The sequence below is a fragment of the Centruroides vittatus genome, unplaced genomic scaffold (genome assembly GCF_030686945.1).
Source record: "Centruroides vittatus isolate TY-2023 unplaced genomic scaffold, ASM3068694v2 contig_878, whole genome shotgun sequence".
Classification (NCBI taxonomy): Eukaryota; Metazoa; Arthropoda; class Arachnida; order Scorpiones; family Buthidae; genus Centruroides; species Centruroides vittatus.
In genome coordinates, this window is record NW_027122570.1 from 782,461 (window position 1) to 795,365 (window position 12,905).

At 25.3% G+C, this 12,905-nt stretch overlaps 1 protein-coding gene across 9 annotated transcripts in view; it reads right to left on the reverse strand.

The window, feature by feature from the left end:
- Nucleotides 1–12,905, reverse strand: part of LOC136983191 (transcription factor Sox-13-like) — a 377,109-nt gene that overhangs the window by 101,706 nt on the left and 262,498 nt on the right. Inside the window, exon 1 of one of the 9 annotated variants that reach the window (XM_067279853.1) lies at nucleotides 5,521–6,059. The exons of the other annotated variants lie outside the window; for them this stretch is intronic. Within the exon in view, the coding sequence (XP_067135954.1) occupies nucleotides 5,521–5,531 (11 nt within the window). The 5' untranslated portion in view covers nucleotides 5,532–6,059. Of the gene's footprint in view, nucleotides 1–5,520; nucleotides 6,060–12,905 lie in introns of those variants that run through there. 9 annotated transcript variants of the gene reach the window in all.

Below are 12,905 nucleotides of genomic sequence, written 5' to 3' on the forward strand. Positions count from 1 at the left end.
TTAAAATTAATTGAAAATTCGAGTTAAAATAGTGATTAACTTCATTATACGTCTTGACACGGTTTACTAATTTACATTAACCAAGTTTTAAAATACTTATTATAAATTTAACGTTATAAACATAAATTTAACGTTTTTTAAATACTAAGATCTGAATTCATTCATAAAATTAGATTTATTTGATTCACGTAATAGATTTTATATTTAATGTAAAAAGCTAATAATTAAATTATTAGATTTATTTCTTAAATCATTTAACTTAAGCTTTCTAAATTTTAATTTATAGATAATTTTAAATGAGAGTAATTTACCAAATATATAGAATCTTTGTGTGTATTTACAGAAACATAAACGGTCTTAATAAATTAAATTGATCATAATGTAAAGGAATTGATATGCGCTTATACTTTTATTGTTATTCAAAAATCCATTCTGGAAACAAGGCCATTTATTATATAAATTTTAAAGACAAAAGTTTTCATTGTATATTATCAATGCCCAGCAAGAAAGATATAGATCCAATGCATAAACATTTAAATCTTTATATTCTTATTTGATAATATTCTTTTTCAAATACAATAGCACTTATTTTCTGGCGCTATATTTCTTTGGTATTTGATATCCTTATTACGTAATAGAAGGTTATCTATTCAAAAGATTTTGTTCATGAAAGTAGCTCTGAAATAATTAAAAATAACTATTAAAGCTTCTCTTGTAGCTAATAACTAGTTACGGCGCTGTTTAGATCGAAACAATAATCTACCAAACTCAATAATCAATAAAGAAACGATGCATCTTTAATTGATATTAGGTAATTTACTTCACGGACGTTTTTTTTATTATTTAACTTTGTTAAAGGTTAAAACGTCAGATAAATATATTTATTTTAAGTTCATCACGGATACGTTTTTGAAAAATTTGTAATTAAGGTTTTAAATTTCGTAAAATTATAAATTACCAGAATTAGAATTTCTTCTTCTTTAAAACAAACAAATACGATTCAAATTTTTAAATAGCGTGAATAAAAATAGCTAAAAGTTTTCAAATAGTAACATTTCAATTATTTTGTCGATATCTGTTCATATGATCAGTCAATTTCGGTCTGAATTATGCGTTTATTATTTCCTTGTTAGTTTTTTCATCGTATTTATCCTAGTAAATATTCACTGTTATCGATATAAACATATCTGGATTTAGTTCCACTGAAATTGCAATATCAATTGTCATAAAATATAGCCTAACTTATTAAAGAAGTCTAATAAATAAATGTTATACAGCTTTTCCAGTCTCGGCATTATGCAATTATTTAAGTTACTTAAAAGTATGTTTTATGATCCTTACTTCAGTCATAATATTTTAAAAATATCATTAACTGTAAGAAATTCTTATAAAAGTCTCTTTTAATGTGACACGACCGACCAGAAACTGAGAAATAATTCAAATTTTCGCTATTATTTTTTTTATTCTAATTCTTTGAAAACAACAGGGTATCAATGATACCAAAGTCTTCACGAACAAGGTCACTATTTCGAAAGCTTTATGGCTCCGTCTTTCTAAACTCTGCATTTTGCAATCTCAAAACAAGTCATAAATTTTAATTTCTTTATATAGTTACACATATCCTTTCAATTAATATTAATCCTAAAAACAATATTGTACAATTTGAATGTTCTGATTTCTTAAATATTTTGAAATTACAAATTTTATTCTTTTAATAAATGATCAAAATAAATTTCAATTATTAAGTTAAAAAAATCTTATTAAATGGAAATTTCATTTAAAAATTAGTCATAAGATTAGAAGAGAGAATAATCTAATTTAAATCACATTTTGATAATTATTTTTTAATAAATTTCTAAATATTTATTATTGAATAGTTTCATTAAAAATTAATTAAATGTTAATTAATTTCTCTTAATTTTTATATTGTGGAATATAGCCAAACTCATCTCACTATCTACAAGTGAGATCTCAATCTTAATAAATATATTTTAAAGAAATAAATTTCAGTAGCATACATTCGATATTCAAAGTATTATATATCAATAACAAATACAATTAATTCGATGTCAATGTTAAATATTCTTATTATGATGCATATGATTTAATACTTAATAACGAATTTAGTCATTGAAGTTATTATTTGTCATAAATTTCCTTGTAAATTACAGATAATTATTTAAAAAAATTCTGAAAATAAGAAATTATAGAAATAGAATGAAAAGTCGATGAATCAGGGAAACTTCGGTTTGAACTGATTCATAGATCTTTTCATCTATTTTAATTGAATTCTCTCTTAGTAAAATTCTTACCATTACAATGGTTTTAAGAATTTTTAAAGAGTAACTATTATTCTTAATAAAATTATAAGCAAATACTTTATAACTCAATGTCTTCGCTTATAATTTTATAAGTAATACTGTTACTATTTATTTGAGCGTATGGTATATTAAGTTTTATATAGAATTTTGATTTTGTTAGTTAAAAGTAGAATTCTTTTGCATAACTCGTAAAATAAAACAATTACAATTGTTTTAAAACACGAAATTGCATTCATCGAAAAACTACAGAAATGTATCATAACGTATCGTTACGGTAAAAATTAAATTTTGTTCAGAGACATATATAAACTTGATATTATTAAGATAGCTGTCAACACTGGTTTACTAATAATTTTAGTCTGCTTTGAGACAGATTTGAGATAACTAATGCTGACTGTTAATGTAGAAGTAATGTCTAACCTACTATTTTCAGTTATGATATCAAAATTACAGTAGTAATTAAATCCGTATAAAATAAGATAAAATTTATCAAAATTTATCTCATTAAAATGTTATTTTGTTTCTAAGCTACTATTAGATTTGTAATAACGAAATGTTTAAAACCATTAAATTATTGTAACTTCACTTCTAAAAGCAATATTAACAATATTGTAAAGATTAAGCTAATGAAAATTTTCAACGTATAAATATTTTTCAGTTAAAATTTATCTACTGAGACATAGTGATAGTTTCTTGAATAGGAATTAAATTAATAATACTTTCCAAATTTATTTGTGCCTGTAAAACTGGACATGTATATTTAAATCTAAATAATAGTATTTCAAAACTTATAGGAGATTGACAGTAAGAATATATGAAATAGCAGCAGCTCCTTAGTAAAGGGAAAATTTAAAGATCAGTTAGTCACGAGGGACCAATTCGAAATTGCAGAATATGCTATAAAATATGAAACGCACTAATATAAAATAAAGAATGAATTACTATAGGTATTTTGTTTATAGGCCATTCAATTTAATAATCAGGAATTCCGGGTTATAATGGTTCACAATTCGGAAAATGTAAGACGACAAATTGTTCGACAGAAATAATTTCTAATTACTGGTACTATGTAACCACATAGGCCCAAAAAGATTATAGACTTAAAAAGTTGTTACTTAAAATTAATCTTTTTTTAAGCTTGTGGTTAATGGTTTGAAAACAATATATGTGCGACAATAGTGTATAAAAAATAAAGGCTGTATAAGTTATAAATGAGAAAATACAAATTCATATTATTACAAGTCATATCTTTCTTTAAATATTATCCTTTATCTAATATACAAATTTAAGAGTATTTAGACTATCTCGGAGACTGAATCTATCGTATGATAAATAATTTTATCATAATCTAATTTCCAAATAATAGCCGAATAATTTATGTAATATAAATGTAATATTTTTTCATAACTCAACATAGGCCTACAGAACAGAATTTATATAAGTTATAATAAAGGATTTTACTCGTTTATTTTAATTTTCTAAAGAATTTTATCGTCGTTACGTATTCTAAAACAGAAATTTAACTTTAAATAGATGTAAAAAATTGTTAAAATTCTGAAAAGAAAACGCTTAAGAAATCAATGCTTTCGAGATTAATTACACATTCGAGTGATACAGATACGTTTCAATGCACTGAGAATATTTAGTATATCAATAAACCGAGCCTACGCTAAACAAATAATCTTTCCGATGTACGGTACCATAAAATTCAGCATCGTGTTATCATTATTAAATAATGTTAAAAATTTTTTCACATCTTACTTTCGAATAAGAGAGAGAACACTTGTCATCTGCAAGGTACTCTTGTTACTAAGCATGCTATGAAGTAAAACGGGGTTAGCTTGCTTGCAACATCTGTTGGCTCCCCGCTGTCTGTGTAGTGCATTATGTGAGAGATGAGGGGAAGATGATCTTTTTCTAAGTCAAGGTGTACATTAGACAATACCTATACTTATCAATCGGTCCCCGCATCAGTTTTTCGATACAACTGCATTTCTTTTTGATAAATTTATTATTGAATACGAATACTAACTTGTAAGACTATGTTAAAGACAAACAGAACGATGCTATTTAAAATTGGTAATATATTAATAGTAAACAAGACATTAATAATTTGTTTAAACTTATATAACTGTTAAAAGTTCTTACGCTATTTAAATCTTATGCAATATGACTTAAATGCATCTGCAAGTCATTTAAAGCGTAGACAGATTCGACTATAGGCGAAAATGAACATACTAATAGACCTATTGTAATTACAAATAAGGTGTTCAATTTTTTCTGTGATAATCTTGCAAGAATTTTAATTGCACGAGATTATTCTAAATACTACTAAATTGTAAATTAATATTAAATTTTATTAAGGTCATTACATTTTTTAAAGATAACAAATCACCTTTTGGTTATTAAAACTCAAATTTTAAGTTTAACAAGGCAGAAAACAAGTTTAACAAATGCAAACGGTAGACCTAATTTAAATGTAACAGACGTTCGGAATTATAATGCTAATTTTAAATTATTCAGATTTTAAAATATCCCGAACTGCTTAATAGAACAATATCTATTTAACATAATATTGGTATATAAATTTACAGTACATTAGAACGTGTAGGCCAAGTTCAATGACTTTTTCCTTATTATGTAAGTTGCCTGTATAAAAAAATTTCTCATTTATCTCGACAAAGCTTTGTTATTATAAAGATATTTACTAAATTAATTAACGAAGAAAATATTTATAAAAACATGATTTTTTCTGACACAGAAAGTAAGCGCGTGAACTTTTTATCTGAAATAACCGGAATATCTTTTCCCTATCTAAAGAAGCTAACTTTAAGTATAATCTGTTGGATGAAAGATGTAGCATCTTTTCTTTACATTGTTAATATAAACAATAGCCCCTTTCATAACGAAACAAACGAAAAGTGTTATTTTGGAAAGAACTCGCACATTTCGGAAAGAACAAGAAAATAACAAATTACATATTTTAGAATAAACAATATAAATATAAAGTTTAAAGTCGGACGATTTCGAGAATCGCGTGGTTACACTCGAAGAACAAATATTGACTAAACCAACGGACCGCAGCTTAACACTGCCAATAATCGAGTCAATGCCGGAGGCTGGCGACGTTCGCTCAGGCAGTTTACTGCCGAGAGTGCGGCCTCGAAACGGGATAAACAAGAGAGAAAAGTGTACTCACACAACAACCATGAAGGCAAAGGTGGGAGTCCGCCAATTTCCAGCACTTTTACAGATGGCAGTCGCTATACATTGACACGTACGTCCCTCTTGCTGGCGGGCATCGTTTTAGAGACCAGTGCGTCCACGGCTTTGGCACAAGATAGCAACTCTCTCGGTCGGCGCACGGCGAACGTCACACTAGCGAGGCTGGAGAACTCTGGGGTTGGACGATAACAATAACAGCGACGGTCCAATAGCGCGGCCTCTTCTCTCTGTCCGACAAATAGGAGATAAAGATTGAAGTCAGGCTCCCTACTAAAGCGCTTCCGACTTCCACCAATGGTACGAGTTACAAGGATCGTTTCTATTTGAAAGTGCTCTCGTTAATAGCGAAAGTACGACCCGATATCGCGGCAATTACTCCGAGCATGCGCACTTCTGCTTTAACCCGCATTCGAATATTTGGCTTTTTAAAAGTCAAATCTCTCAATTGAATCCGTGCTTATGCAGGGTTTAAAGTCAAATAAAATTTTCTTTTAATTCTGGAGAAAGCATAAACATTCATAGCTTATTCTATGTTTTAACTATAAAGCCTAAAATTTTAAACTATTTTCTAGTTGATTTCGTTTTTTAATTATACATTTATATTAAAATTGGGTTAAATTAATAAGAATAGTTTAATAATTAATGTTAAATGATACTGTTTTATTTTCTAATGAACATATTTTTAGTTAAATGTTATAGATTTATCTTCATTTAAACTTACTTCTAGGCTGTCCTGATTATTATGTACAGTAATATGATATGCCAAATTGAAATTTTCCTGCATTAGAATAAAATTATTAAAAATCTGAAACTATAAAATTTAATGTTAATTATATGCCATTTCGGGATTATTTTATAAAATCGGTTCTATACTTTTGTGAGATAAATTTGATAGGCCTACGATTTAATAACTTGATATTTTTTATGTTGATAAAATATTAAAATTAGACACACTTCTCACGTAACTATAAACTAATTTAATAAATTAGAATTCGGTTTCGATGATTTCTTTTAAAAAATATAGGCTATATGTTTAGATGCAGACGGAGTAAGAAAAACTCGTGATGACTTTTCGATTAAATTAAATATAATTTATTTATAAATTTTACATTTAGAGTAGTTGATTAATAATGCAGCCTCTTATTTATTAAAAAGTTACTGCATTATTTAAGGATATCGAAATCGAGCTTTCGGTTCGTTAAGAATTCTAGTAACCGTCTTAGTTTTAAACTGTTTAGAAAATTTTACTTATAGGCCTATGTATTTTCCAGAAATACGATAAACAGCTTAATTATAAAGTATTAAATTTATAAGGATTCATAAATAAATTATAGTATTGAAAAGACAGACTACACGTAAGCAAAAACCTAGGCCCAATCTAATAGTTACTAAATTTAATTTCTAGTGCTTAAATCTACAAGTTACTTTCATTCAAAAATCAGTAAAAATGAGATATTAAAATAATCAATTCTACTGAATTTTGGAATTTAAATATATTTAATAAAACTACTTTATGAAAGTAAACATTGCAGACCGTATAGGCCTGCGTTATAAAGTTAAAAAGTAAGCTTCTACCTGATTCTACGTTTAAAAATAAATTTATTAAATTTCATTACTTTCGTTATTTATTAAATAGACATATTTAAGCATATCTGTAATCAATTGTACGTACAAAGAATATATTATAGGTTTATATGCAAGTTTTAACTTTAAATTTTTGATTCTAGTCTAGTTAAACGAAAAAATAGAAATAAATTTCTACTCTCATTTATTCCTTTATTCTTATTTCCAGTACATTATTATTACTCTTTCGATGTAACTAATATTTATTGATAATGCTCAATACACGATTAATTAATCGAAATTAATAATTCTAAACAGAAAGAATATTTTCGATTATAAGTGTGCACGATAGAATAGAATTAGTTTTCTGCAAGTTCTGTTAAAAACTGACAAAAAATACTCTTTAAATTAATTTGCGAATAATGACAAATTTTTATTCCATTAATTATTTTTCAATTATGTTAAAAATACTATTAATTTCTAATGAATTTTTATACGTTTCAGAATATATTCAATTACATAAAATGATTTTGTTATTAAGATATAAGCCTATAGTATTTAAAATGTACGTGCCCCTATTTTATTCAATTACTATGGAAATTAATATTGAATTAGAGAGAAATAACTTCTGGTTTAAATTAAACATGATACTTAAAAATACAGCTGAATGAATAAGTAAATCTGTTATCATTGTACTTTTATTTCTATGTATAATATTGTTCTAAAATAAATAGTTTTGTCAATCGGCATAATTTTAAATTTCTGTTTGTATCCTTGTTTACTTGAACCTTGTTTATTAATAAGACTTATTACACTGGTGTAGTTTCCGATTAGAAAATAGAGGAAATCTTAGTCAAAAAATCAAAGCAAAATAAAGATCTTTATTTTGCTTTGATTTTTTGACTAAGATTTCCTCTATTTTCTAATCGGAAACTACACCAGTGTAATAAGTCTTATTAATAAACAAGGTTCAAGTAGACAATGATACAAACAGAAATTGATAAGAGTATGGGCATAGAGGTAAAAAGAACGGCATAATTTTATTTTGTGATCAGATAAAATATACAAAACATTATAACAAATCGTATCTAAATCTCTTACATTCTGTACTGTACAATAAGTCTTTCATAATAGAAATTAGAATATAATTATCATTATAATTTTTATAAAAATTAACTAAATATCGATAGTAAATCATTTTGTAAGTTGAGATTTAATTTCATTGCAAAATAAACTTATATCGTAAATAATTTCTCAAAATTATATAAACTATTCAAATTACAGACTGTAATAGAGTTACAATTAAACAGTATAAATCTGAAATAGTGTGTGAACTTTATATTCCTGTTAGCTATTATCATCATCGCACAAAAATCTAGAAAAAATTGTTCATTTTATGTAATTTTATTTATAGGATAGATTTGCTAGATTAAAACGTGTGAACACTATTTACATAAATTCATCAAAATATTCTCTAAACTTGCAATTATTAAATTTAGAAAACGTTTATACAAGGCAAGACATTTGATGAAATAATAGAAGAAAATAATCAAATTTAATACAAGTTTACAGCGGTATTACTTTTACTTATGTGTTAATCTATCAGAATTCTGCTAAAAGAATATACAACACAGAGTATAAATATATAGGGGATGAAAGACTTCTACAGTACTGTGTCCCGCCGTTATATATTTTATAACAAACTTTATTTAAATATTTTATTTAAAAAAGTTAAACCAAGCAAATCTAACTATCACAGATTTCTTACAATAAAATAATCAACCATTTTAAATTGAAATAGTAGTTTTTCATTTTTGTTATTCTAAAACTTTGTCATTATTCGTTCTGTTATATTAAATATCTTAAAATCGAGTTTTTCCCTAAATTTTTTGATTTCTGTATCTTAAAAAAATATATTTCTTGGCCTATTTCTGACGAAATTCCCTTTCTTATTTCTGATCTCGTCAGAGTGTTTGAGAGATTTTCTAAAGTTTCGATACAAAATAAATTAGAAATAAGGTGAAATATTTAACAATTGCTTTCTGAGTAGAATGTTTATAAAATCAGTTTAAACACAAGCTTATAAATTAATTTTCACAACTAAAAACCTATAGATTATAATAAATAGGACTATTTATCTTAATGAATCAAAATACAAAACTTCAAAAAACACTGAAAACAATGTGAATAATAAAATATAGACAACTTTAAATTGGAGTGTAAGCAATTTTAAAAATTTCTATCGAAAACTTGAATATTTTATAAAGGAACGTTTTGATTATATAACTTATAGACTCTATTGTTACAAAATATCTGATCCTTATTAGAGTTTTCGCTTTTTTTTTAAGTATTCTTCTTTAATTTTCAAAATGTCTTCTTTAACATTCTCAAAGCTAAGCAATTCTAATTTGAGATTCAAAAATAAAATAAAAACATCAATAATAAACAGTATTTTAATATCGTGATTTCCAGCATTTACGTATCAACTAAAAGTCATAAAAACCGCTCAAAAATATTTAATTATTAATTAACTTTCGTAAAATTATTAAAAATAATCAAGAATTTTATTATGAATTCGTTTAAAACATATTAATTTGAAACTATTTTGTTCTAAAAAAAATATTTTCTGAAATCGTCGATCTTTTTAATCGAGAAGTTAAAATTACGTTCGTAGTTTCATTCATAATAGTTAATTTGAAATCTAAATCTAACTTTATTTTAAAGGATAGAGTAGAAAATAGCATCTTTCACTTAAACTTATTATAAAATAATTATCACTAGTTGTTTAAATAGAAATGCGTGGCTGTTATCTACTGTCAAAGGATGATTCTGAAATTTTTTGAAAGAATATTTTATCAATAAAAAGCAACATAAAGATACAGAAAATGTAATTCGAATGAACAATTTCTGACAATTTTTAAAAGAAAACTACTGAACTGTCAACATCACTTCTTTTTTTATTGTTTTATCCTTTAATCTAAACACATCTAAATTCTTTCTAGATAAATATATGAGCAGATCTCAATTTTTTTTTCAATTTCGATTGAGAAGTTGTTTTCAATGTATTAATATTAAATAAATTCTTAGTTCAAACAAAACAGGTTTCGACGTGAGACGAGTACGTCATTACCATTTCATAAACTTGGTAGTTGACATTGTTTTAATTCATCGGTAGATTTTCTTTCCGATGAGTTATTTGAAAGTAAATTCAATGTTTTTCAATCCAATTGAAATTTAATTCATTTATAGCATTTAAGAAATGGGATTTACTTAAAATATTTTAATAACAGTCTATTAACATTCACTGGAGAAAAAATAGAATTAAGTTATGAACATATGTAAAATTTAACACTAATAAATTAAATTTGTTTATGCTAATTAGTTTTCTAGATTTATTTTAATTTTGAATGAAAATTCCTAACTTAAATAATTTAAGATTTAAAACTAAAATGTTTAACGAGAAGCGTTTCACTGAAAAGTTTAGTTCATAAGGTTTATAAAAGCTCTAAATCCAAAATGTTTTTAAACAGATCTAATTATCATTGAGTTGGTTTTCTAATTTATAAATTTATCAATTTAAATGTTCACAATTAAAACGTACGTAACAAAATTAACACAATAAGCGATTTTGGGGACTTAGGCCTCATGCAAATTTAATCTCTTTACGATTTTAGCTTAAGTTTAAAAAATAAAAATCTCATTTTGCTAAAGATTTTACTTAAAATAAGTAACTTTATATACTATTGAAATTATTCGAAATTATTTAGACAATTTCTCGATTAATTTTAATACATTATCAACTATACTCATAAACTATAAAATATCTCAGGCTTATGTGCAATTTTATGGTATTTAGGTATCTATATAATACAATTATACTGTATTTACGCTATTTATATTATATGGTCTACTCTAAATAATATAATATTTTTAGTTTTAACAGCGATATAGCTTTAGAAGTTTTCCTCTGCTGTATTTTCTTCTTACGCAACCTACGTAATAACGAGCAATTCGTTTTCTTAGGTTTGATCTGTAGTTGTGATAAGACTGTTTTACAATATATAAAATGTGTGTACTATACATCCGTTAAAAATTAAGTTTAGGCCTAAATTAATTTATTGAAATAAATACTTTGAGTTAATAAAAATTACCTGATTTAAGTTTATTCTTATTTTGTTTCCTCAAAATGTTTTGTTGTCTTTTACGGAATGTAATTTTCGTAATATGTTCTTTACTTTCTCTCCTCTATTTACCTGTACTTAATTTAGCAACAGGGTAAATTTGCGTCAAAGTCGGGCAAAGCTTCTCATCTACTGCTGAATATATCTTTCCGCACATTTACTGATTTTATGATGTAACCGAATTTCTAGCTATATATAGCCTAATTCGAATGTTCATACTTTTCTATTTGTCCTTTATACTTATTCTTATTATAAAATTTAACTTTGAATTCATTAGAAGAAGGCAAAGAGTTTTAGTCGTAAGTTGTTGCCTTTTTACTTCAATTTGAAGTAAAATGTCTTCGTTTCTTGCCAAAAGTCATCCTACAAAGTTACACGTTGTAAAGAATTTGTTCGAAGGAAAACATTTAAATTATTTACGTTCCAATATCTTATTTGGCCGATTGATTTAATAAGCTTAATCTAAATTTTTCGAATCTATTTAACTTTATAAACTAAAACAACGATTTATCGTTTTGTTCTTTCACGTCTTTGAAATTCTTGGCTATTTAATATGCTATATATATATACTTATTTTTCGAGTGGCTTAGATGCATAAGCAGCCAAAACTAATAATTAAGTCTTCATTTGTCCCCAAATAAGACTAAACTACATGAGATAAACATAGCCATACGATGGAAACAAAATAACTGCATTTTATTTTACAAGAATTATAAGTCAATCTCAGCTAAAAGTGCGTTTTTTATCATTTGATTTATTAACTAAGATTTCGTTAAACTGTTTTATTTATTTGTTGCCTTCGAAATTTTAATGTTTAGAACCAATTAATAGGTTTTTAATCCCCTAAGAATTGAAATAATTATGATACTCGATACGGACAGATAAGATTAAAAATCTTCTAAATATTTCTAAATAGTTAAGTTATAAGTTATGTATTATTTGTATCTTTTTTTTTTATCAATTATAATATTTCCTTACTTAACAACTTGGAAACATTTGCAAAAATACGAATCTATTTAAATTTTAATGTTACCGAAGAAAAAGAATTTTGTTATCAATACTCTGTGCAATAAAAGGCTATATTTTATAATTAGAATTTTTTAATTAAACATTTTTCATATAATTTACTCTTATTTATTTACAGATTGTTATTCTATTACAGTAAGCATAATTTTACCTTTACGTAACAACGAATTACAAAATCTTTTTATGCTACTTTATTACTGTATATATTACTGTAGTAATTCTTTACTACTATAGTAATAGGCCTATATACCGATTTCTCAGTTATTTTATCGTTATAATTTGGTAGCATTATTTCAAATATTATATTATATTATATTTCATCTAGAAAGGGAATAACAGCGATAACTTATCTGTGAGAATTGGCAAGTTGATTTATTCAATTTCGTTAAAAAGTTATTGAAGGAAACGAATGTAACAATGAAATATTAACCTATAGGCCTGTTTCATATTAGCAAATATTTGATTAAATTAAATATAATCTAAATCTGTTGCTCACGTGACTTTTAAAATGAATTCTACAATTTTTACCGAATATAATAATTTTTCGATTCGTGTATTTATAATATAATTTCAAAGTTTAATAATTTAG